Source organism: Neolamprologus multifasciatus, chromosome 7, assembly GCF_963576455.1.
Source record: "Neolamprologus multifasciatus chromosome 7, fNeoMul1.2, whole genome shotgun sequence".
NCBI classification, from domain to species: domain Eukaryota; kingdom Metazoa; phylum Chordata; class Actinopteri; order Cichliformes; family Cichlidae; genus Neolamprologus; species Neolamprologus multifasciatus.
The window spans coordinates 44,714,254-44,741,934 of NC_140445.1; the positions used below are offsets into that span (position 1 = coordinate 44,714,254).

The following is a 27,681-nucleotide window of genomic DNA, read 5'->3' on the forward strand; positions in this document are numbered from 1 at the left end:
TTCAGCTCCTGTGCAGAGCTGAATATTAAATATGTGCAAACAACAGCATGTTTTCAGTCTCTTGCCACATCTGTAAAGACAGTAACCATTTTTTTTTTAAAGCTTGTACTTCAGTAACTCATCATTAATCAGGAACTATGGATTAGTGTACTGTAATACTGAAAAAAATGTAAGAGAAGAACTTCAGATCCTGAGTGTGTGAGGACAGAAGAATCAGCTTTATTTCAATATTGAGGGATAAAATTTATATTTGAGTTTGATGGTTCTGTTGTCTTTGTGATTACAGGAGCTGCCCTCCGATTCAGTCCTCAGCACCACCTAGTGACAGCAGACAAATCATCCAACATGTTCACATGTTAACTGCAAAATGAACTGATGGAAACAGTACAAAGGTTAAAGTACCACACGTGCTGTAGTGAAAGCTGCAGCTGTTTTATTGATAAAGTTAAAGACAAAAAAACAAAAGGATTAATCACTCATGTAACTGTGTCACTATATATCAGCATTAACAGGACCTCAGTTTGGTGTTTCACAATGCTGCTGATCTCAGACCTGCACAGCTTCCGTTTTAAACACTTGATGTACTCAGCTGCACGAAGAACATATGAGATTTTCTCTAACACAATTAAATAAAACCTGATGAAGGTCAAAGGTCGTCACTTGTATGTTGAACTACAAACTTGTCATCTGGAATTCTTTCACAGTTTTTTGCAGATAGTGTGTTATTTACCATGAAGTGATTCAGAGTTATTCATACCAGAGTAACCAGAGAGGATCACATATTTTTAAATATATAACTTTCTACAGGACTGAATATAATATCTTTATGTAAAAGTCCGGAGCCTCTGGGGAGTATCTGATTATTTATTACATTACACAAACCAAAGGTCTCATCACAGTGTTGATGAAATGCTGGGTTTATCCATCTCCTGGGGCGGGCCTACGGAGGAGTGCTGAAGATTTCCCTGTGAGGGAGCTGCTGGTGAAGATCATGAGTCCTGCTTGATCAATGCGATGAGCTTCAGTCTTCCTGTTGTTTCTTAAATGATGCCTCTTACAGCGGGTTAACAGAACTTATGGCACAGGACAGCTGTGATGAAAGAAAGGGAAGAAGTTTCTCCAAACCGCTGGACCCAGGAAACCCAGCTTGGTCCTGATGGTCTCCCTCACTAGTTTCTCTCCAGGGTGAATGTAGCTGTTGATATAATATGGAGTCTATTATTAAATGAAAAGAACAAATTAGACTACACTACTGAAACGTTCTGCTGATGTTTTTAAAGTCTCCATGTTACCAGGCTGTAGAGATTTAAACAGTTTTAGATCCATTACACTCAGTCTTATGTTAAAATCTCAAAGGACAGCATTATATTTTTGATATTAACAGTAACTCTGGGCCTCTGTAGAGTGTGCAGCTGATCTCGTCGCTGTCTAAAAATGGATTAAAAAAAAACACAAGAAGTGCTGAATCCTTCAATAGCACAGACTATTAGAGTAGCAGGTGTGTAGCATCGCTAACTAGCTAGCAACAAGCCTCTAACACAGTGTATATGCTAGCGGCTAATCTAGAAAACGAATTAACAACAGAGTGATTTTAGAACTATAAGATGATAAGCTGTGTGTCTTTTTTATAACAGTGACATGGTTGTATTTACCTTAAATAAACGAGTCGTCAGTCGCGGTAAACCAGCAAAAAAACTCGAGCAGCCGGGCTTCGTAAAAAAGTGTAGGGGGGCGTGTTTGCGGTCACGTCCAGCGGGTGTGTGGGCGGGAGCGTTACACAGTCGCTCCACCTCAAGTCACTAGTGCGCAGACTCTGGCTCCAAATTTGCAAGATGGCAGCCTCCACAAGCGGGGTATTTTGGCTCAATGGTAGGAGGCGGGGTCGCGTCGTCCATCTTTTCTACATTCAATGGTGTGAATGGGTGGATGACGCTTTGGGGTCTATAGGGACTAAGTAAAGCGCTATACAAATACCGGCCATTTAACAAAGAGGAGCTTGAAGGGGAGATTGGACAAATTGAAATGAGGTATTGCTTTTTTTATTTTATGGACTGATTTCCACACCTCATATGAGTTAGTGTGGCCTTAACTTCAAATAAATACAAGTTGTTTGTATTTCTTGTGATAGTACCTATGGAACTTACACTTTCTTTGAGGACTAGTTTAAATGGATAGTTATCAATCAATTTGCGCTGACCCCTAAACTTAGGCAGCAATGCTACAGAGGCTATATATCTTAAAGTTCTCATTCATGTAGGTTCCATTGTTTTGTTTCTAATTTAATATGTTGAATATGTCATCTTTATCAAAAGGTGGTTTATTAATATAACAAAGAGATTAAATTTGTCCTGGGCATTTGACAGCAACTCAAGGAAAGAGAAAAAGTTCAATGAAATGATCAAATAAAACACATAAATATCAGACAGCTTCTGATCAGCTTTGTTATTTCTGGTTTTGTTTTGTCATGCTGCTGCTGATTAAGGATTCTACTTTTCTGAAATTTGATATATCCCTGGCTTAAAGCTACAACATTCCCTTTCAGTTCAAACAGAGGTTTGAGCAGTACTAGTTCAGTATAAAACTCTCTCTTCACCTCAACACCCAGCCCCCTTCCTATTACCCAGCTTCGACCTCACTGCCAACTGCTGGCGGAGCTCTTTTCCTCAGCCCCAACCTCAGCGTGCCCCGAGGCTTCCTCTGTGAGTAGTGAGCAATGTGAGCGCTGCAATTCACTCTAAGCATGAAGGCTGAGGACGCTTGGATGCATCCTGTCGTGATTGTGGATGTGTGGGATAGGAGATCTGGCACACAGTGATGGCTCCATTGTCCAGTTCGTTTCTAGTCGTGTGGCTAAAAATGAAGAAAAAATGCAAACGCACACAAGTACAGTATCTTTTTTGGCAGCTTCAGTGGCACCCTTAGAGGATGCCTCCCTTCTCTAATCAAAACAGATGTTTTCCCCCGTGCCATATGGTTCACATACCTTTAGTACTTATAGCTGCAGGAAAAACAGTTCAGAAAGAGGACACACAGTAAAGTTGGATGTAAGGCTAGGGTATGACGTTCTTCCTAAGCGCTGCTTGTCACCACGCACAGTTATTTAACTCATGTTTTTTTTGTGGAAAAATACACCAGTGCTTCTCACAAACAGCGGTCTCATTACAAAGTCTTTATTCAGCACTCGATGATAAGCAAATGAATCCAGGCGGAGAAATTGCTTTTTTGTTTGCAGGCAGTAATTAAGTTAACTGGCTGGTGTTCCCTCATGACTGCTTGAGAGACGGCTGGATTTTACTGGAGCTTTTATTCCCTTTATTAAATGTCTTGTGGTTAGAAAAGCACATCACATCTTGTTATGTGTTTAACAGCTTTTAAAAGAATAGTGGCATTTCCTTTATTAGACTGTTCACAAGTGTGATGCAAGAAATACCTACTGAGTGCAACAGACTTAAAGCCCAAGGGTCCTTCAAACGAAGTTCTGTTCTACCTTTTGTGTTGTTTGGTGCTATTGACGCACCTCTTATAGTTTTCTGAAGACTTAGGATTTTAATATTATATTTGTATTTTTGTTTTGTTCAACATATTTTTTCATATTATTCAAGCTAAATTTTTAGTCCATATTAAAACAGTTTCTTGTAATGTGTGAGATTGTGCACATGATATGTACATATTGTATATACAATTCTGCCAAAATTCTAGTTGGACCAGTAATATCCATCCACTTTCTTTAGATGGATGGATGAAGTCTACTCTAGCAGAATCTGTGTTCACTCTGGATAGCCTGCCAGTCCATCACAGACCAGACAGAGATAGAAAGTAATCATAATCACACCTACGGCTCAAATCATCATTTAACCTAACAAGCATCTCTTAGGGACGTGGGAGGACTATTGCGTACTTGGAGGAAACCCACGCAGGCACAGGAAGTTGTATTTATATAGTACCAATTCACAACAACAGTTGTTTTGAGAAAGGTACTGAGAGAGGAATCTTTAATGATCAGATTTTTTATGAACAAGTACTTGGTAATGTTGAGAAGTAAGAACTTCTGTTCAACAGGAAGACACCTCCAGCAGCTCCAGGATACAAGGAGGACAGGCATCTACTACGAACAATTGGAACTGAGGGGGAAGTCAAGAGAAGAGTACAGTGACCAAGGACAAAACAGAAACTATGGAAGAAAAAGACAAAATTAATGACATGAAGTAGCGACATATACATGGGAAGATGACAAGTAATGTTCATGGGAAGTCCCCCCAACAGCCTGAGCCTATAGCAGTGTAACTAGGGAATGATTCATTCCTGACTGCAGGCAACAACAACAAAAACGTTTTTTAGCCTAATCTGTAAATTACAGAGTGCGTGTCTGTCTGGATTGGATTTAGGTGCACAGGAGAGGGCCTGATACCCAAAAGCTCTGTTTTCCATTAGGTTTTTAAAACTCAAGGAATCACAAGTAACAGTTATTGGATTGGTTTTTTTTTCTTTTCCTCGAGTTATAGGTTTTTGTAATCATTGGTTCTTGTCTATTGCTGTCAGTTTTGCTTCCTTTGATAAGTTTCCAATGTTTTTCTTCTGCTCCTCCAACATGATTAGTTTAATCTATTTTATCTATTTATTCACTTGTTACCTATCCTGTGTTAATCTCCTGTGTTCAATCAGTTAATCACCCACCCACACAGCCTGAACACTCACAAGCTGTCTCTGAATTTCCTGAAGCAGTGTGCAGAAACAGTTCTCCAGCCTTCTTGAAGGACATTCCAAAGCTCTTCTTTGGATGCTGATTGAGTTTTGTTTCGCTTTCTGTCAAGATTATCCAATTCTGCTTCAGTTATGTTGACGTCTGGGCTCTGGAGGCCAGTCCTTGACTGATAGTGACTGATGCATGCACATGTTGTTGTTAATTTCATTAACACCAAAGCAGCTGAAACTGATTAAAAACCTCCTCTGGTACTTAACTGACCAGATCAATATCCCACAAGTTTAATTGACTTGATGCTTTACTCTGATTTAAACATTTTTTGAGCACTTTATATGCAGCCTATCTTGACTAAAACAGTCATTTTTACCTGACAGAGGAGCCTCCCTTTGTGTGACCTTCTTGTATGTATATGCAATTATTCAAAACAGGGATATGGGAGGGGCCGGCCCAGCACTTCTTGTTTATATTGGTTCATGATATCACTGGGTACAACCAATAAGACACATAAGAAATGGTCTCCAGTATGAAGAGTCGGACAGCACCAGGCCCCGATATTATTCATGCCCAATGGCTGAACAAACTGACTGCACTCCATGAACATCTGGCAATACAAATGAACCAGCTGTTAGTTGATGAGAGACACCCAGAATAGAAGGCTGGACAGTCCTGATTCCTAAGGACCCCAGGAAGGGAGCGGTCCCATCCAACTACTGGCCAATAACCTGCCTCGGTACCACATGATGTGGCATACAACACTAGAGGCCAACTTCAAACCCATAGCAAGCTCATCAAGTGCAGGATCTACCAAGGAGATGCTCTGTCCCCACTGCTGTTCTGCGTAGGTCTGAAGCCCCTCAGTGAGAACATTGACAAGACTGGCTACGGATACTGACTACAGAACAGAGCAGTTGTCAGCCACCTCCTGTACATGGATGCCATCAAGCTGTATGCCAAGAGTGAACAAGGCATTGATTCACTGATCCACGCCACCAGGATATACAGCAATGACATTGTAATGTCATTCGGATTGGAGAAGTGTAGTCGGATAGTAACAAAGAGAGGGAAGCTAGTCAGAACTGAGGGTATCAAACTAACAGAAGGCAACATTGCAGACATAGTGGACAGCTACAAGTACCTGGGCATCCCACAGGCAAATGGGAACCATGAAGAAGACGCTAGGAAAGCTGCAACCATCAAGTACCTACAGAGGGTCAGGCAAGTCCTGAGAAGTCAGCTGAATGGCAAGAACAAGATCCGGGCTATCAACACGTACACCCTGCCCATGATCAGGTACCTTGCTGGGATAATGAGCTGACCAATGGACGAGATAGAAGCCACTGACATCAAGACCACGAAACATGCACCATGAATGGAGGATTTCACCCCAAGTCCAGCACCCTTAGGCTGTACTCTAAGTGGAAGGAAGGAGGCTGGGGACTGGTGAGTGTCAGAACCACAGTCCAGGATGAGACAACAAACATTCAAGATTACTTACTACTGCTTGTAAGATGACCACAACCAATCACGTGTTCAGTGAATACGTCTGGCAGCAGAAACCCAAGAAAGAGGAGGAACCCATCGTCGAAGGACAGGCCCCTGTGCCGAGTATGGCCTGGAAGTCCGAGGTCAAAATGGGAGATCCCCCCCCCGTAGGGTGGTCAAGAATGACCAAGCTAAGACCATGTGGGACTTCCAGATACAGACATGCAAAATGGTGGTGGCTAACCAACCGGACATAGTAGTGATGGACAAGCAGAGGAAGACCGCCGTAGTGATGTGTAGCGAGACCGAATGACAGCAACATCAGTAAGAAGGAACGTCACTACACACTGCTCCCCGGGCACTGGATTGGTAGCTGCCCACTGTTTCACTGAGTGAATGGGCTAAATGCAGAGGACAAAGTATCCCACGCGTGGGACTATAAGGGGTTTGGAAGTAAAGTAAAAAAATATATATATAACTTTTTTTTTTTTATTAGGGAAACCCCTCAAACCTTTTCTCTCTGTACAGTGAATCTATTGCACCTCAACTCCTAGCCTTAGACTTTCAATGGTGCAGCAGGCAGTGGGCTAGGGCTCCTCGCTAGTAGCACACATGTTAAGGAAAGGCCAGAGTGTTTTTGTCATCCCTTTTTGTTTTGAGACCTCGGCTGGGGGAGAAATATACTGAGCACCATCAAAGATCTTTGGAGCAGCTTTCTGCCCAGCGGACTCAACACGGCTCATCTGTCAAGCACTTTTATACGTGTGCATTCTCAGTCTCGTAGGGGAGGCCTTAGTATTGGTGCATGAACAGTCCACTTTTTATGCACCCTCCTCTGCCTCTCTCTTTTGCTGTTCTTGCTGGCCAAGGGCTCCTCATCTCTACACTGACTCCTCTCATGTGGTCACCCTGCAGTGATCAACAAGGACACTAGTCTCTTTGCACGCTGGGCTTAGATGTCAGTGTGCAAAATAAACGTGGATGGAGAAGGGAATGTGACATTTAATTTGAGTAATTTGTTTCTTTTTACGCTTCACTTTAAATCTGCTTCAAATGAGATATTTCCAATGCAGGTGCAAATGCAACTTTGTTTACTTTGTTACTTAATTATTTTGTTTTACCTATAGCTTTTTTTTTTCTGTTTTCCACGTGGCACTGCTGTGTGGTATCTCTGTATGATGGCTGTTTGTTCAGTCATGCTGAAGCCACAGCCAGTCACATAATCGGCTCAGCCTTGTTTGTTGCAGCTGAAAAAGATATTACAATGATAAGTGGCAGGGTAAAATGGTACAAAATCCTATAATAAAGACTGAAATCACTGGATTTTGCAAGCTAAAAAATATAAGAGAATATGTTGTATTTTAGCTTATAAACTCACAAATTAATAATTAAATGTCTTAATTATTAATATTAAACCGTCTTTAAGGACAGATTTAAGAAAAAGGAACAAATGCAAAAGATATATAAAGAAAATTGTAATGAATGTTCCTCTTTAACTCATAAACCTTGTTTCCCTTGTTTAATGCAGGACTTCTTGGGCCAGGCCTTCTGCACACTGGGTGAAATTGTCGGCTCCCTGGGAAGCCGCTTAGAAAAACCTTTGACGTAAGTGGCACACACCACACAATGCACGCACAATGACCAACAGTCAGCACACTCTTGGAATATGATTTTTGCCATTTTAAAGTGATGGGCAAAAATATTTGTATTACATTACTCTAATCTGGGAGTCAATGGGTAACTCAAAAAAGCTGTTAAAATTTTAGATCATGTAGGCGTGAACTGAAAATCAGCATGTGATTTTAAGATTGCCACTGTTTGTCTTCGAAGTGAAGCAGCGGCATGAAAATGAGTAACGATGTTGATGAAAGCCTACGCTGCCTCCAACAGCCAAATGAGATGAACACTTTAACAGCAGTAGAGCTAATGACAGCCTGCAAACATGCTGAGATGGTAAAAATCAAATATTGAAAAAGGACAGTTCACCCAAAGTGAATGTGTCAGTGATGAGCTCACATCTCCTTTTTGTAGAAGCCTTAACTGAACTTAAGACTTAAAGAATCTCATCAGAAATATTTTAAAATCAATGAATCTGTGATTTCATCCTCTCGGTCGCTAATTATAGCAGGAAAAGAAGCAGTGATTAGACCTGTAGCAGTTCATGTCAAATTTACGCTTGATGGGGTGTTTATGTTAGCTTGGAAGCATCCTCTAGTGCACAGGAAGTCTGTCCCCTGCTAGCATTTTTGACAGTTTCTCTCCAGTATCAGCTAGTACTGACAAAAATAAACATAAACAGTGGAGTAGTACATTCAGAGGAAGAACCGAGCTGTTAGCCTAACTGCCAACATGCCTTCCATACTGAACAGAATTACAATTATCATCACACAAGTGATTACACAATCACAATTCAATCATCAATTTGAAAAAGTACTAACAAGTCTGGTTTGAAAACATTGTATTTTGAAGTAATGACAAATTGTCAAGGTTCCCAGCTTTTTAATCGTACTAGTTGTAGTAGGATTCATTATTCAGCAGTAGATCAGCAGATTCAGGTTTATTTATCTCATAGGCATAAATTGGTACACAACTGATCAAACCTGTGAATAGGTTCAAATTACAGGTGAAAACAAGAACAAGATACAGAACTATGCAAAGGTTTTAGCTACTTGAGGTATTTATATTATTATTAATCACATAATACTAATGGGTTTAGTGACGAGAAGAGCAAGTCCAGCAATTTCTTGGTTCAAATACAAATAATTTATCAGTATGTAGGGCAAAGGTCAGGAGAGAGGTACAACAGTCAGTATCCATAGCCATTTGTAAAACACGGTGGAGGCTCTGTCATGGTTTGAGGCTGCAATTTATCCAGCTCTGTTGAGGATCTCATCTACTATCACACTCTGCCAATCCAGTAAAAACCATACCTGGGTAGAAAAGTGTATAATGGAACACTATCATTCATATTGGGCCTCCCCAGATCTTGGACATCAACGTAGGATCGTCTTAACAGAATAAATGGAACAGAAGGCAGCTAACATCCAGAAAGAAGTTTATTTTATTTTTTTTCACGAAGAACAAAATACAATAATCAAATTGACTTCAGTGATGCACAGAATGTGTTTTAGTCTGCGACAATTTCAACTCCACGTGCACACTTTAAAAAAACATGGCAGTGGATTTTCGGAGCTTTAGATAGAGTTGATCGGCTATCCAGATTTGTATCCAGATGTAAGTCTTAATTAAATAGGGAAGTCAAAGGTACAGACATTTGCTAATATATTCTCATGAGTTTTGAATGCTTCATGGGTATTTAGAAAAGCCAAAACAGTTCAAGGTTCTTTAAAAATATTTCATTAATAATACTTTAAATATAAACAAGGCTACTGCATGAATACAGCCCAATTTAAAATTACACAGAAGTGAGAGTTTCGTTTACTGCACGAAGGCTCCTCATAGATCATGGACCAAAGTTTTCTTGGAAAGCTTTCTTGTAAATTCTCCAAGAGGTCTTCAGACTTCTTTTTGGTTGTTAGCTGCATGCTGATATTATTGCAGCTTCAACCCACAGAGCAGAACTAAAGAACCTGTTCGTCTTGTTTTAATTTTCCACCAAAGACAGTGAGCCATCAGCTGTCCAACCATGGTCTGATCCCCATGTCCTCCAGTGGGTGTCCTTTTTGTGTGTGCATATGTGTGTGTTAGAGTGAGCGAAAGGGAGAAATTGAGTGAGCTGAAAGTAAGTGGCCATACTGGCATCTACATCCATTAGTGTGTGTCTCTCTCTGTCAGTGAGTGTGTGTCTGTGTGTGTCAGAATCAACGAGCGGTTGGAACTGAATGGGTTTCCTAAAGAATGATACACAAGAAATATGATGTAAGAATGTGTTGCTGTCACTAAGTTATGTAATCATCTCTGCCCGCAGTCATTCACTGTCTTTTAGATTTGTGATTGTATGTGTTTGTGTCTTTGTGCTTTCTTTCTAGCACCTACATGTTTTATTTGTAACTTTTTTAGGATTTGTGAAGATATTTTTAGATATTTGTCATTATTCTGCAATTAATATTTGCAAGTCTGGGCAACTGTGTGTGTGTGTGTGTGTGTATGTGTGGGTATGTTACTTTGTTTGTGCTCCTTCCTAAGTTGAAAGCATTTCACTCCTGCTCAGTCGAGTGGCTCTGGATCATACAAATAAAAATAAAGCAGCAACAACAACAAAAATAGAAGAACAACTGTAAACCACAGACTGTATATGGATGATGGACTATTTTGTTGACTACCTCTTTGAACCCTTGAATGTGGCATTTTATTTGTTGTCATCTGGACTTCTGGATGCCAAAAGTGACAATATTTGGATGAGAATGTAAAGTTATCGGCTGAAGTTAGCTTACTTTGTTAGCAAGGTGTTACGGCCCTAGCAGGGCCTCCTCCTGAAGGTGCCTGTGTGGGCGTGTCCTTCAATCTCTTCTGCCTGAGGTGCCACCCTTTCTCTTTTACACAGCTGACTCACATCAGTAATTAAAGGGACACATTTTGTAACGTAACACAAGGTACATCCAGCAACTGTATTGGTGTATGGCACAGATCCAGATACTTGGTAATTAAAGCTAACATAAATGTAATCATTGAAAAAGCTCAGCGCAGATGATTTGGAAAGCCAATTCCAAAAATGGAATACTGTGTAAACTGTACTTAAAAACCTAATGCAATGATTAGCAAATTTCATAAATCCATATTTTATTAATAACAGAACAGAAGTGAGAAAATGCACAATTTTTAACAAGTATTTTTGGGGAATTCTTAGCCTTTATTATGATAGGAGAGTTGAGAGTGCAAAAGGAAAGCTGGGAGAGAGAGCAAGTGGAAGATGGAGAGAAAATGGCCCGGGGCGGATACAAACACAGGCCTCTACAATACCCTCATAGCATATGGGTCATTTGCTTAGTGACAACCAGAACGTGTACCATTTTAAGAACAATATTATCTCATTTTGAATCTTTGTGTACTTAAGTTTGTAAAAACAGCACATGTTCACTAAACAGCCTTGATTTTGCAGCTTCTATATAGAAATACACAGGAAAAAAACCTGCACTTTTTATTCAAAGTGAATGTTGAGTCAATCACCATATAGATGCTACATACCCTGGGTAATTTATGTGCCAGTTCCATCAAGATTGAATCAGTTGTTTAGGAGTGAAGGTGTTTAAGCTTTAGTTGCTTTATAGCATATAGCTTTATCAGTCAAGAACATAAGATTGAGGCTAATTTACACACATGTAAGATACTGACTGTGAGCACTGAAGGGGATCACAGACGAAAATTCCAATTCAGTGACACTTGTGATGTCACGCACTGATGGTGACAGGCTTCCTCTACAATGTTTTGTACTCCATGATTTACGCACTGTGTTCTTCCTCTGTTTCTCTCTGTGGCTCTGTCCATCTCTTTTTTTTCTCACCATTTCTTCCATCTGGCCCCTTACTGAGCAATCTCTCCATGTACAGTGGCTTCATTTCACTGAAGCTTCCCTGTTCATCCAAAGATGCCTGTGAATCTCAGGCAATGGAGAAATTGTCAAAAACTTGCTTAGATCAGCCATAAATTTCTCAATTTTCTTATTTATTTAAGGCGCTTTCTGGCATTACTGGACATTACTTAGCCAAAATAAATGATCTCTACCCTTCCTTACTCTGGAACAGGCCCAGGGTCTGTGGCATTCATTTTGTCTATTTTTAGTGGTCAGCCTCCCTTGGCTTTATTGGCTGAATATTACGCTTCGCCTGCTCAGGATGCAAACAAACATTTCAGCTGAAATGTCACTGGATGTGGTTTGCATTACTTTGATGTTCTTTTCTGAAGGTTTTCATTCAGCATTAATTGATATTTATAAATGCAATCAGGCAGTGACTGCAAGAGAAAACATGAAGAGGAGAAATTAGATGCAGCGTCTCCTGAAATTCTCTCATTTTCAGCATTTTGCTGAAACTGCTGAACAACCTTAAATATTCTTATCATAAATATTTGCCCAAAACCCCAATCTGTGGTGAAAAGAAATGTCACAGGAAGATGAACAACCAAGAATTCAGAAATTCAGATTAGAATGACAAAATGCAGTTTACTACTCAGGAGTAGTATAGATATACTCTATAAAAAACTAAGATGACAAATAATACTGTGAAGCACTAAATATAGTGTGCATGCAGTAATAGAACAGACATATACAGTGTAAAATAGATTACATTTAAAGCATTTAAACTGGAATCAATGCCGTCAATTTCCTGTTTTGTTTTTCTTTTTTCTAGTGGAATCCCAGGAAAGAAATGTGGCACTGTCATAGTGAGAGCAGAAGAAGTGAGCAACTGCAGGGTAAGAGTCTGTTTGGTTCACCTGTTGGCCATTTTGAAGTGGACTTTTCAGACTTTGAGATGCTGTGCTTTATTTATCCGTATTCTCTGGTTCTTTTGTCTTCTTCAAGTAAAAATCACACAGATCGAACTAAAATTGTCCATCATTTTAATATTGTTTTCACACATAGAATACACGTATTCGCAAGCTTTACACACGACTTTGCACTATGGAGTTGGAAGGATAAAAAAAAGCATTTAATTTAATGTCAAATACCCCCATCTCAGTTAGAAAGGCTAGTTACTTGTGTCATCAATATATTCATATATTTAACAATAACTTGTATAAATGAGAAACTGTGCTTCTCCCTCTGTGACACACATAATCCATTGTTGGTTAATTCACCTGCTTTTGATGCTAATGAAATGAAATCCCCCCTAAAACTGGAATGCTTTTGCAGGTTTTGCAGGTGGCCACAGACCTTTGCTCTCTCCTGAATGGTGCTGAGCTGTGTGCACAATAAATGATGCTGGGACCTGATCCCATGCTCATGTAGTCTGTTTCTGACAATATAGCCAGAAACATGCACATGAGTAGTCTGCTGGAGGGCGTTTTGTAGGGCTCTGGCAGTGCTTCTCCTGTTTCTCCTCCCACAAAAGAGCAGACACTGGTCCTGCTGCATGGTACAGCCATGTCCAGCGCTCCCTGTGCCTATCTCCTAGTATCTCTTCCAAACTCTTGAGGCTGTTTTGGGAGATACAGCAGACCTTCTTGCAACAGTGCAAATGTGCAACCTGAATGTGCTGCAGGCATCATCTTGCGCTCCCAGTAGTGAATCTGTCCACCCAAGCATTCAGTTAATATAGAAAGCAGATATTTCTGAAGGGAAGTTCTCTGATATTCTGGGCTCAAGTCTTTTATTTGCTGACATTTTTGTACAACATCATACAGTCAGATCCATGTGTTAGCGTCAATCCTTTAAAACCAAAGAACCATTTTGCAGCAAACTGCTACAAAGATAATTTAATTATAAAAGTGACAGAGATGCCAGTTGACTGTGTAATAAAATCAACCAATTCAATTAATTAAATCAATTCACCAAACAAAAAGCCATGGGATCAAAAGGAGAATAACACAAAACAAATATATATAACACACATGCACAAGTCTTCACCATCCTATTGACCAATATGAATACTTTTTGTATTAATAGCAAGTCATATTTTATGTCTTTAGAGCACTTCTGAGGCAGTGTGTCATGTTTGTTTTGGTCCCTTTCTTCCTCTTTAGGAGTCAGTGATGTTACAGTTTTGTGGGAACAAGCTGGATAAGAAGGATTTCTTCGGAAAATCAGATCCATTTCTTGTGTTTTACCGCAGCAACGAGGACGGATCGTAAGTTGACAAGTAACTTCTTATTGATATCCAGCGATTACATACTCAGCTATTATACACATAAAAACACACGTGCAAAAATTTCTGAAGTACATATAGACTCCGAGCATGACGATTAATGCTCTAAAAGCTTATACACGGAGGACGTACAGTAGGAGCTAAGCCGCCTGTGTGATGTTACATAATGCTTCCTGTTGTATGAGTGACTTATGCCTTCCATTCAGAAGCCGTAGATGCAGAGGTGAGTGGAAATAATAGTACAGAGTTGACATGAGAAACATAAAGAGAGGATGGATGGATAAGACAGAGTTAAGTGAAAACTGCGTGTGGAGGTTGCAGTTTCTTTGCCCCGAAGATGCTTTTATTCAAGTCGACTTCAGTGTCTCGCACTTAACACATTTTCTTTTAGTGCAGCTGGGTATTTACTGATGCAGCCTAAATGTTCCGCCGCAGGGTTTAACAGCAGCAAACCGTGGTTACAAAGAGCCAGTCCTGATCCCTTATAAAACAGAAACTGGAAGCTGTTTCTTCAGCTAAGGGTCAAGCTTCCTGAAACGCATTTTAAATTATGCTCTCCCTCAATGATAAGGAGAAGAAGCACTGAGGGCTTTGTTTTTGTTTTGTTTTTTTCTTTAACTTTGTATGTCTTGCAGGTACACCATCTGCCACAAAACAGAGGTGGTGAAGAATACTCTGGATCCAGTGTGGCAGGCTTTTAAAATTCCCGTCAGGGCGCTGTGTAATGGTGACTATGACAGGTATAGTAGGACACACAAGGTGATGCATGAATGTTTACAGTTAAATGGAGAGAATATTAATATACACAACAGGAACAGGAATATAGGTGAGCATATTTTTAAGCAGAGTTAAGCAGAGACATGTTTGGATTTGTTTGTGTTCTTATTGCGGCACAAATGGAGAAATTCTGGGTTAATAACTTTGTTTAAAATAATAATTTGGCTGATAACTCATGTATATGCTAATATTCCTTTTTGTGTGTCTAATTCTGTTTTGGTCTGAAAGTTTTTAGCTCTTTATCATCCTTAGAATACTTAATAGGCATAGACTTACAAGACTTAGGTAAACTAGATGTTTGGGCGATGTTTAGGAGCTCCTTTGTATGGAAGCCCGTTTCTGCTACTAAATTTTTAAAAAAGTATCCATATCTCAAAATTTCAAGTTATCTTTCTCGCAATTTTGACTTAATAACTCAAAATTTTGAGAAAAGTAACTCAAAATTTCGAGTTAGCGCTGCCAATCAGTAATCTATGTGGAACGCGCACTCAAAACTGGATTGCAACAAACTTGCGCTTTCGAGAGTACGTTTGCTGATAGCGAGGCCATGTGATTCAGCTAATAACACAAAGATCCCATAATTTGTGAAGCCACAATGAAAATAATCAGCAATTTGTGCATTCATGACTGGCTGTAATACTGGTAGCTTAGCTGTAGCATTTGTAGCTGAGGGCTTCAGCCTCTGGGTAACAAGGAAATGACATCAATCACGTAGATTACCGATTGGCAGCCCTAACTCGAAATTTTGAGTTATTTCTTTTTGACATTTTGAGTTAATATGTTATTAGCTCGAAATTTCAAGAAAATAACTCAAAATTTTGAGAAAGATAACTCAAAATTTCAAGTTATGGATACTTTTTTAAAATTTAGTGGCGGAAACGGGCTTCCATACCTTTGAGATCCTTTTAAAAATTATTTAGTAATAAGTAGTAAGTAAGTAAAGCGCTTCCTTACTGTTAGCTTGCAGAAAGATGATGCATGCTAATGACAGAGTTTACTGTAGCTAGGTTTTTAAAATTTTAGTACAGTGTAACTCAGGTAGTGCGACAGGCCAGGAGTTAAACTTAAAAAAAAAATGCTATAGAAGAGTTACAGAAATGACCAGGTTCTGACATGTTAGCATTAACGTGAAGATCCAGTCGGAAATAAAACCAGACAACTTGGATCTTCAGAAAGTCCTGACTGATACAGCTATAAGCCGTTCTTTCAATTGTTTTAAAAGACTACAGTCAACAGATATGAGTGTCAAAGTTTGTTTTTGCATGGATAATTTATTTTTAACCTCCTAGGACCTGGCATCCACATATGTGGACATCACATTTTGGGTTGTCTAGACCAAAATACTAAATTTTGCTCTACAAGTGCCTGATATCCTCGTACGAGGACATTATACTCCCACTGTTCTATCAAAATGTAAAATGAATTTCAGAAACAAAAATCAGGTAAAAGAAAATGCTTCAGAAATCGTTAGAACACACATTAAAACATTTAGAACACAGAGCTGTAATTAACATTTTAATTGTATTTTGTTGCAGAGTGCACTCTTTGTACAGGTGTCTATTTCTAAAGTGACAGCTACAGATTAAAGATTTGAAACCTAAACCTGGATACATTTAAACATTAAAGCTTACCAGACCGTAGTCTTAGAAAGGAGATGTAGAAACTTCTTTAGTTTGTCTAGAGCTTCCCCCTCTTTGCTGAGGACCTGTGCATTCCACAGACCGGTGGCCAGCTCTATAAACAGAAAAATAGTAAATCATTGGTGCTGATTGATTTTTCTTAATGGGATTTCACTCAATCCACTTGTTTCTCTGCACAGGAGCATTAAGGTGGAGGTGTACGACTGGGACAGAGATGGAGGGTGAGAGAGCAATGCTTTCCTGCATGTTAAAGCTACAGTGGGTGGTGCAACGGTCCATGAATTTATGCAGTATCATTATTTAATGTATTAAAACTACATTCTAAAAAGAGAGATACCAGCGAGACTGTTATTGTGTGTTCTTAAAATCCAAGAAAGCTGCCCTGATAACATCAGAGCATATGTGCAAAGTAGTGAAGTGCTTTTGGGATTTTGCTAACAGACCACTCTCCAAAATGGATGTCCTTATACACACTCTTGTTTTTCACTGTTAAAGAGTAGACACTGGGGAAAAATATCTCAGCGGAGCTCTGCACGTGACGACACACCCTTCTACTTCAAATATGCAACACATTAATTATTAATATTTTCTGAACGGTCTCTCAATGGTTACCTTCATGGTGTCAGGCAGGGAATAAAGATCGTGTTAATCTTTTGAAGCAAGTGAATTCCCAGTACTCAGGGGCACAGTTTGCCCCTTCATTGTTCATTTCATACACAGTTTGTGACATTTCAAGGGCGTTTTGCCCTGAGCTCCTATTAATATCTGACCCTGACTCCAACTCTGCTGATTATCTCTGTGAAATTACATAAATGGTTGCTACACCCACGCCTACAGTAACCAATGAGCTTCTCAGTGATAGTCCTGCTCCTTGAAGAAGACTTTGCAAATATTATGCACACTACAAACAAATTGATCCAATTTGTTATTCTCTAGCAGGCATTTGGACCATTCCTCTTGTCATTATTATTATTTTTACTTTTCCTGACACAGCTTTATTACAGTGTTTCCTGTTTTTAGCAATGGCCTAATGTGACTCTGTGTGTATTCTTGCAGCCACGATTTCATCGGAGAGTTCAGTACAAGCTACAGGGAAATGTCCAGAAGCCAGTTACAGTTCCACATCTATGAGGTGATAATCCAACTCCTTTTCCCCACACCTTTCATAATATTAATTATTCATTATTCTCTCATCACGATATCTAATTCAATTCAATTCAGTTTTATTTATACAGCGCCAAATCACAACAACAGTCGCCTCAAGGCGCTTTATATTGTAAGGTAGACCCTACAATACATACATAGAGAGAAAAACCCAACAATGAGCAAGCACTTTGGCGACAATGGGAAGGAAAAACTCCCTTTTAACAGGAAGAAACCTCCAGCAAAACCAGGCTCAGGGAGGGGCGGCCATCTGCTGCGACCGGTTTGGGTGAGAGAAGGAAGACAGGATAGAAGACATGCTGTGGAAGAGAGACAGAGATCAATAACAAGCATGATTCAGTGCAGAGCGGTCTATTAACACATAGTGAGTGAGAAAGGTGTCTGAAGAAGAAACACTCAGTGCATCATGGGAATCCTCCAGCAGCCTACACCTATTGCAGCATAACTAAGGGAGGATTCAGGGTCACCTGATCCAGATATCTAACCAAAACATAAACCTTCAAACAGCTATTTGAGCTTGTAGAGCGGTGTTAGCATATTATTAATGTGAGGGGTTTACACAGCTTACGTGTCAACACTGTAAGAGTAATACTCTCTGATACACCCACTGCACGAATAAAACATGCTTCAGAGACTGTTACCCACTGTTGCATGCCGTTGCACAATGTTTAAATAAAACATGTCATTCAACCTGGAAACAGCAAAATGCTGTGCCCCATTTTCAAACTGAACATACCTGAGGCAAGTTGTTATTAAAAAATATCCTCACAAACATTTTAACTAGTCCATGCAGGAGATCAGGCATTTTCAACAAAGAGAATGCTTTGAAAAAAGTGGAAATAATTCAAACGCATGTAGTTTTTCACTTGAATATAGGACACATTGTGCAACTTCAAAGCATTTATAGCGTAATCTCGTGTGTACAACAGTTAGTATACAACAGAAGCTGCACAATAATTAGAGCAATACCAGGAGGACATGTGATCTGGAAAGCTTCTATGTTGTGGTCAGTCTACAAAAGATTAGAAAATTATTGTTGGATTCTGGCATCATTCACTTTTCACTGATTTAAAGTACACATTTTTCATGCTATATTTTCAAGTTGAAACCAACTGTGGTTTACCAACCAACACACAGTTTAAACAAATGATTTAGTTCATGCTATGCTCAGGACAGCTGTATTTTTCAACCTCAGTCTCATTAAGGTTTAATATTTTAAATTTGGTGCCACGACAAATAAAGTAAATACTTTGATCTAATAAAATTTTATAGGCTGAACTTACAATTGTGGGTACCAAATTGTTATTTTTACAAAGCACTAAATAAAAAGAAAGAGCCAAGTAATGATATCAAGTCATTAAATAAAAATAATTGACATTATCATGAAAAACTGGAATACTAGAGTAAAGAACTGCAGGTCTGTGGGGACTGAAGTGGGTCGGATGAGGCTCACTTCTATCTTTAATGACAGCATTGCTTCCATACAGAAGAACATTTACAGTAGTTTTTCCCACACACTGCAGCATGAGCACAGGCTCAAAGTCAGGAAAAGTCATTTTTTCTGTGTAATGTGAACATAAGTTTTGTCTCTCTTCCCCCTGGGGCCAGAAAGCTAGATGAATAAAACCGGACAAACACATTCATCAGAGGTTGGAATCTGACTACGCTCGTGGATTGTCACTATACGATGCATCACCTTGATCCGGTTGTTTATAATACCAGGTGCACACGTTCTGAGTTGCATATTTTACGTTATGTTTGAGTTTTGCCCGAGTCAACATTTTCTAGAGCCACCTTCGAGTGTCATTTCTCACCAGTGGGAGTGTATATTATTGTCCTATAGTTTTCAGCAGTTTTTGCCTGTCCCAAGGAGGTTTGTTTCAGGGTTCAAGGATATCTTTCTGCTTGATCGTGAGGTGGGGTTAAGGGCAAGTTAGAAGGGAATTTCTAGTCTGGATCCAACAGTTTTGGCAAGAGTTCTTCAGCATTGCTTGATGGGACAAAATTGCTAATTTCACATCATATCTGAACGAGCAAATTGTAAAAAGAAAACAATGGCAGAAATAGTCTTTTCTATACAGTCTTTGATTGCTCTTGTTATTTATTTGTAGCTCACATAATAATCTAAAATGTAAAAGACTCACTTTATTGTTGTGTTCATTTGTATTCCAAAGACTGAAATGGAGCATTATAGCAGGGATTACACACGGATTCTTTAATTACAGTGATTAACAGGCTGATATGCAGCCATCCAGATGGAACTCACTAATATGTGTAGTGCACGCTGTTAAGCAAGTTCCCTAAAAGGCTGTGCTTCCCTCTTGTCCTCGTTGCAGTTTGCTGACTGGTCTATCAGCTGTGTTCAAGCTAAACATAAATCACTGAAAGTTAAGAGTCAGTAAAACTATGAAGCATAATCTGGAGAACAGATGTAGGGAGAGCAGGGTGCTCTCTCCACTCGTGTGATTTAACTGGGGGTTATCAAATCATTTAGACCAGTGCTGTCTTCAGCTTCATCAATCCTAAGCTCAGTTTTTAATTTTCTCCAAAACAGAGAAAATCAATTGTTCCTTGACCAGAGGACAAGTAATAGAATACAAAATGAAGTGTGTGAACATGTTCTGAAAAATGTTTGGGGAGTCTGTACACTCTGTTGGATACCTCTGTTGGAAGCAGTGTCCTGTGGCATTTGGAATACATGAATCTGAAGAGGGAGAGTAAACAGAGCTATTTCCATCAGTAACACCCACTGCAGTGTGCTGATGGAGATTCAGACATGTTTAGTTTTAAGAAGGCATGTGTTTTAATTTATGGAATAATCTATTTTGATGATTCAAACTGATTTCTACACAGGTGCTAAATCCAAAGAAGAAAGGGAAGAAGAAGAAAAAGTACCAAAACTCAGGAACGGTATGCTGTTATTGTTACTCAAGTTGTCCTAATATGTTGTCTGAACTTTCATGCCATTCACCGATACAAAGTGAAAACAGATGGTATGCCAATGTTCCCTAAAACCTTTCTTCTGCAATATCATAACAGTGCCATCCTCATTTTTATGTGCGTGAAGCATCTGATGTTTACTGTTATCATCGCTAAACTTAAGGATTAAAGTGCCTTATCAAAAATGGATTTTTTATTGGTGAGATGTATAAAGGATTTTATCTCAGGTTATTTTCTCAAATATCCCCCTCAATGTTCAGAAATGTTTGGTTTGTTTTTTCATATTTTCCTTACAGTGGTACAAATGTCATATTAACAGTCCATTAAGAATCGGCTTACAACCACTGTTTTCAAGGTCAACTTAATATTTTATTAGTTAAAAAAGCCTTATAACTTAAAACCTATAATCTTTACAAGTGTATTGTATATTGTCCTCATATAGAACGTACTGGATAACAATTTAAAATATTTCACATTTGACCTCTGACCTCTCCTTCAAGGTCTAAGTCTATATAATGATACTATATATATGGTTAAACTATTTCTTACTGCCATTGTTTGTTTTGACAAAACATTGGCATATAGAGAATTATATAATGATATATACTGATCCTAAATATCACATTACTTGGACTTCAACTCATAAAATGTGTTTATGTTTAAAACTACATTTAAAATTCTGCTGACTTTGTTTGTGTTACCAACATGTAGGAAATGCTACTGGTTTATGTGGACTCTAAATATCACATTATAGTTTACATTAAAATATCACATCATATTTGACCTCTGACCTCACTCTAACATTTCACATCTGCCTTTGTTTCAAGTTGACCAAAATTACATTATTTTTACTGAACTACAAGAACAAAGAAAATAAAATCGATATATAGAAGATACAAGACAGTTTCCTTAAAAGTAAATACTGCCTAGAGAACGTGCTGCCTTGGTGGAGTTTTTCGCTCTCAGCACTTCTTGATTCTCCTTTATGGTTTTACCTTAATTCTGGCATCTCGACACACACCTTGTCATCTGTACCATGAGCTGAAAAAGTTCTGAGCCACCTGCACTTTGCTTCTATGGGAGTTGCTTGACATGAAGCTCCCAGTGCAGAATTTTTGTGCTGATGTTACATGCTCATCTGGGTTCAAAAGAGAAACCTCACACACACACACACACACACACACACACACACACACACACACACACACACACACACACACACACTCTCAGATAAAAAAAAATCCTAATCTGGTTTATTTTCTCTGTGTCATCTCTGCATGTGTTGGTGTGTTTACTCTTATTTAGTCTTAGCTTAATAAAATACTATTAGAATTATAAAAAGCATAAAAACCACAGTGGAGCAAAACAAAGAAAAGATCACAGCCCTAAAAAAGAAATGTTAGAAACATTTGATCAGTGGTGTAAAAATGTCTCATCAGAGAATCAGGTGCTACAGATTCACACTGCACAAGTACTTCCTGTCTAATTGGCGCACATGTCTGCCTGCAGGTCACTCTGCTGTCCTGCCTGGTGGACACTGAGCTCTCTTTCCTGGACTACATCAGAGGCGGGTAAGGTCACAATAATTGATAGCATACAGTACTCAATTAGGCAGCAACATTAATCTCATCATTAAATTCTGAATGGCCTGGAGTTAGCAGTGTAGACGCAGCAGAGAGGACTGCCGCTGCCTTTTATCTCCCACTTCCAAAATGAAGACAGACAGCTGCCGATAACCTGCTGCTTAATTGCTCATGCTGCGTGCTTTGAAACATGCTATCATATAATCTGGCTCGATTGATGGCTCTCTGTTTCTCCTCACGTGACTTATTTATTCTGTTCTTTTATTTCTTGTAGGACTCAGATTAATTTCACAGTGGCAATTGATTTCACAGCATCAAACGGTGAGTGTTTTAAAGCTCTGCCCAGATATTATTGAAATCTCTTTAGTGTATCAACAGATAAAATATTGCAGGCTAACGATCAGATCTTTATATGATTTGAACCTTTAAGAGACTGCTTATCCGCTCATTTGATGGCTCTTCACCCCTTAACTTGACTAAGAAGATAGAACATCTGAAAGCTGGATAATTATTAGAACGCTATCTGTTGCTCTAAATCTCTGAGCTCAGCTTGATTTTACTTGTTAGCCAAAAGTTTCTGCCTCTCTGGAGAACGAAAGCCATTACTCCCACATTTTGCCCAAATTTATTTTCAGTTTAGATTGTTGTCTTCATGTAGTGGCGGTTTATAAAACCCACAGGAAAACCGCAATGCATTTATCAGAACAACTTAACGTCAGACAAACAAAATGAGCTATTCTGCATGGATGACTTTGTCAGGGATGAGTAATGTTCTCATTTCAGCAAAAGATGATTTAGTGAGTCAATATATGTTATACAATTTTAGAGACTTCTTTCTGCCACAAGAGATATTAATGAGTTTCTTTGCAGCCATCAAAGCAGCTCCCACACTGTAAAATAATAGCGGTGTGATGCATCTATTTATAATGTATGCATATTATCTTCATTAGTTTTTCTTTGATCCTATTTGTAAAACAGGTTGTTCCAGACTGTTACAGCTGTCTCATTTCTTTAATAATGTTGCACAAACAAAGCCGTAGGCTACAAGTTTTCTCAAACCCAAAGCCAACGCTGAACTCATTTCAAATGAATATTATTATTGTGACCCAAATCTAATACACCATGTTCGTCTGGGCCACAGAGCACCCTTGGTTTTCTAATTATTATTATTATCATTATTATTATTATTATTATTATTATCTGGCAGATGTGTCACCGTATAGTCCTGTAAGGGGTGCAAGATTTATAGTATGAGTGACCTCCTCGCCACCACAGCTTCCAAATACTGTCGGTTATTTGGATTCATGCTCACATACACCATCCTGCTGTTGCAAATGTTAGATGGAGAACCACCTCAATGTGCATTAATCTGAAGCTGAAAGGGGCCTAGAATAGGTCCTCTAGTACAGTCTTCACTCCAGTTTTTAACGCAGCTTCAACAAAATTAATATAACTGGCTCACTGTGGTAAGGCTGTTATTTAGTCTTAAATTTGCATTTATCAGTATTCTCAGTTTTTCAAATTTCACTCTGTAATGGTGACAGTCGTTCAAAAAGCAAGCCTCGCATCAATTCAATTCAATTCAATTTTATTTATATAGCGCTAAATCACAACAAAAGTCGCCTCAAGGCGCTTCATAGATACAGAGAAAAACCCAACAATCATATGACCCCCTATGAGCAAGCACTTTGGCGACAGTGGGAAGGAAAAACTCCCTTTTAACAGGAAGAAACCTCCGGCAGAACCAGGCTCAGGGAGGGGCGGCCATCTGCTGCGACCGGTTGGGGTGAGAGAAGGAAGACAGGATAGAAGACATGCTGTGGAAGAGAGACAGAGGTTAATAACAGATATGATTCAATGCAGAGAGGTCTGTTAATACATAGTGAGTGAGAAAGGTGACTGGAAAGGAAAAACTCAATGCATCATGGAAATCCCCCGGCAGCCTACGTCTATTGCAGCATAACTAAGGGAGGATTCAGGGTCACCTGGTCCAGCCCTAACTATATGCTTTAGCAAAAAGGAAAGTTTTAAGCCTAATATTAAAAGTAGAGATAGTGTCTGTCTACCGAATCCAAACTGGAAGCTGGTTCCACAGAAGAGGGGCCTCACATACGCTGTCTTGGTAACACATTCAAGCAGTTATTTGGACAGTTATTTCAAAGCCCGCAAGAAAATGAATAAGGGAGGACTGTAGTTGTGACAGTTGGAACATAACTGAAATAAAGATTAGCTTCAGGACTTTGGTAATGTCCACAAAAAGATTTTGTACAAAGGCCAGAAATGCCATGAAACAAAAAAGATTTGACAAAAGCCTTCACCATGATAGTGAGCAGCATAAACTCTTGTGAACGTATGTTATGTGCATGCGTTAGTGCAGTAACACATGCTAAATGTTAGCAGTGCTTTGGTCCTCATAGTGTAACATGCTAGTATGCGAACATTTCTTAATTAGCACTTAATACAAATACACTTTTACATTTCCAAACGTAAAAGTATATTTGTACAAACGTTTACATTTGTTTGGAAATATATCAAAGTACAGGATAAATTAAATTGCATGGGATGCAACAGTGTCTTTAATATTAGTGTCAGTCCATCTGTGAATTATATGATAATCAGTTACTAAGAAACACGATTGGCTCTCATGTTTCCTGTTTTGCCTGCTAATTGGGTCTTTATGTGCAGGTGGGAAAGGCCACTGTCTTTATCCTCGTCCTGAGTGCTGTTGCTTCTTTTATAATATCTGTGATCTGTTCTCAAGGCTGTTCAATTCTACCCAGTCCATAGAGCCCAAGGGTTTTCATTTTAGCCTTACAGTTTTGTAGCTGCTTACGATTAAATTCAATAATGTTTGCTTCAGGTTGAAAGAGCCAATAGTTTAAGAGTTAATTACTGAACTATTTAAAAATAGATCTATGGGGTAAATAAATGAATCCGAACTGCCTGACAGGGTCCATAAGTTACGAGCTAATTTGAGAAAATGTAAATATTTTTGGTTTTGATGTTCACATTGTAACAAAAATCAAATAACACATGATTTTGGTCTTTGCTCTCATCATTATATTAACTTTTCTTTCATGTAGCTATTCTTAAATAAATAGGAGACAATTTACAATGGGCTTTATTTAATACCAGTTTTGCCATTATTTGGTTTGATTATTTAATTGTCAGGAGTGGCTTTTGAAATTTATACACAAGAATATTGTCAGTTTTTGCTTATTTCATTAGTTTGTGCAAATTGGAATAAAGCTCTGAAGGATCGGCTCAATATCTTGTAAGTTTAAAATGACTACAGTACGTTTCATGTTGCCTATCTATCCTGTAATATTTGGGGAAATTGTATGACCCACTGAGGTGTGAGGCAGCCACTGAGATTGTTTCTTCCTCCAGTGCAGCTGTGCCTTGCAGAAATGTGTGTCTGCAATTTAACCCCTTTCACCCTCTCTCCTCCTTTTTATTTCAATATGACTCACAGCCCAGGGGGAGCAGGCATAATTACAGTGTGATGCTGATGTGTGTTTTATTTTGTTGAACCATTCGGGTCCCAGGCAACCCATCCCAGCCCACCTCACTCCATTACATGAGCCCTTACCAGCTAAATGACTATGCCATGGCACTGCGGGCTGTCGGTGAGATCATCCAGGACTACGACAGCGACAAGATGTTTCCCGCGCTGGGTTTTGGTGCCAAGCTTCCCCCAGATGGACGGGTCTCACATGAGTTTGCCCTGGTGAGGACATCGTTTTTTTCTTCATATCCAGCCATCCATTTGTCCAGATACATACATGAAAAAAAAGCATTGCTCCATTTTTTCTTATGTATTATGATTAGGCACATACAGTCTAAACCTGGATTAAACATGCAAACTTTGTTGTTTCTTCCAAGTAAGATGTTGAAAAATGATGAAGACTGACAGTATATTGTTTACTTATTGTTTACTTAATAATTGACACGGGAAATTATTGGATTCCAAGTTCCATTTGAGTAATGTTTTAAGGTTTTAGTCTTAACACTGCAAAGCCTTTCTTTAGGCAGTAATGAAACTTTAAATAATAAAGTTAAGCAAGGATCTAAGCCTCTATTACCAACTCTTTAAAGCTGTGCATAAACATGGCCTCGGTTTGAGCTAAAATTAACATGTCTGCTTGTTCAAAATGACATGTGTCATGCTAAATGTTAGCATCTGCTTTGGTCCTCACAGTGTAACGTGCTAGTATGCTAACACTTCTTAATTAGCACTTAACACAAATATACTTTTATGTTTGCTATTTGGTGATATATCAAAGTACGGGATAAATTAAATTGCATGGGAAGCAACAGTGTCTTTAATATTAGTGCCAGTCTATCTGTGAATTATATGATAATCAGTTACTAAGAATCTTGACCTGAGGAACCATCAAAGAGCGTGGTTTCATCCTCTGGAAATCATGTCATTTTTGTAGTCTGTTGGATCTGACACTGGGCAAGAAGTGAGGCATACGCTGGAGATGTTTTCAGGCCTTCACAAAGCCACAATTCATCTGATAATTAAATCTTGTGTTATGTGAGATTCCAACCAAACAATGTTTTTGACCAAAGGAAATAAAGCCTTGCTTTGTGACGGGGCTTGTGAAATTTAGTGCCGATTTGATGAACATCATTAGAACTGGCAGAATAAAAGATTTGGCCCTTCCTCAAACTGCTGTTGAATACGGCTGCGAAAGCAAATCTTTTCATATTTTTGGTGCCAGCTGGAGGAGTCTGTCAGTCACACTGAGACCACAAGAAAACTAAAGCGACATCTAAAACATAACGTAATACTGCATGCAAGTTAAAAAAGAAAACTTTTCGAAAATTCAACTAAAAACACTTTCAACAGGCACTTTCTTACATACTTGGTGTTACAGTGAACAAATATATTGGTGGGTGGTCAATGCTGCTGTCCAAAAACGTGTACACAGCATCCAAACTGCCTGCGCACTGTGGAGATAGAAGCCGAAAGAGCCAAGTGAGTTTGTTTTTGGCAGTAAATAAGCCCCTTTAGGTGTGATAACATGCCAAGTTTATTTTTTTATTATTTGTATAAGGCCACTGTTAGTCATACAAGAGTGACAAAGTATTTTAGCTGTAGTTTAATTTCTTTGTATCAATCTTTTTTCTGTTGAAAATGGGCAGATTGTAGGCTGCATTTTTATTTTATTTTTGACAAATGTTCATGCAAAAGAACAAGTGACTGAAGCTATATGCCACACTAAACTAAAGACAGTAAATCAGTTCATTTGCACTATGTGTAGTTAGTGTCATGGCTGTGTGCACGCAGGCAGGGAGAAAGGACCCAAAATGCAGGACTCGGAGGCAGATGTAAACTCAAAACACTCAGCTTTATTGCTGGGCAGAAAAGGAACATAAACTTAAATAAACTGGGAATACAGAAATAAACTAAGCAGACAGGCAGGCTAGCAGACGGAACACACCGTTAACGTGAGGGTGAGTAGACGTTAACGATGCAACACTGACACAAAGACACACTGGGCTTAAATACACTGAGGGAGTCATCAAGGAATTAGAGACAGAAGGGGAACACAGCTGGGAGGAATAAGACCTAACGAGACAGGGAGAGCAAAGCTGGAACACTGACATCAGACAGGAACAAG

The 27,681-nt window shown here is 39.0% G+C and overlaps 1 protein-coding gene across 1 annotated transcript in view; it reads left to right on the forward strand.

Moving 5' to 3' along the window:
* The window catches only part of LOC146515049 (copine-8-like), a 73,545-nt gene that overhangs the window by 34,123 nt on the left and 11,741 nt on the right, over positions 1 to 27,681 (forward strand). Inside the window, exons 6-15 of the mRNA XM_085164706.1 lie at positions 7,713 to 7,789; positions 12,490 to 12,553; positions 13,823 to 13,926; positions 14,580 to 14,684; positions 16,541 to 16,582; positions 17,418 to 17,493; positions 20,379 to 20,435; positions 21,975 to 22,036; positions 22,323 to 22,369; positions 25,597 to 25,778. Of these exons, the coding sequence (XP_085020832.1) occupies positions 7,713 to 7,789; positions 12,490 to 12,553; positions 13,823 to 13,926; positions 14,580 to 14,684; positions 16,541 to 16,582; positions 17,418 to 17,493; positions 20,379 to 20,435; positions 21,975 to 22,036; positions 22,323 to 22,369; positions 25,597 to 25,778 (816 nt within the window). The remainder of the gene's footprint in view (positions 1 to 7,712; positions 7,790 to 12,489; positions 12,554 to 13,822; positions 13,927 to 14,579; positions 14,685 to 16,540; positions 16,583 to 17,417; positions 17,494 to 20,378; positions 20,436 to 21,974; positions 22,037 to 22,322; positions 22,370 to 25,596; positions 25,779 to 27,681) is intronic.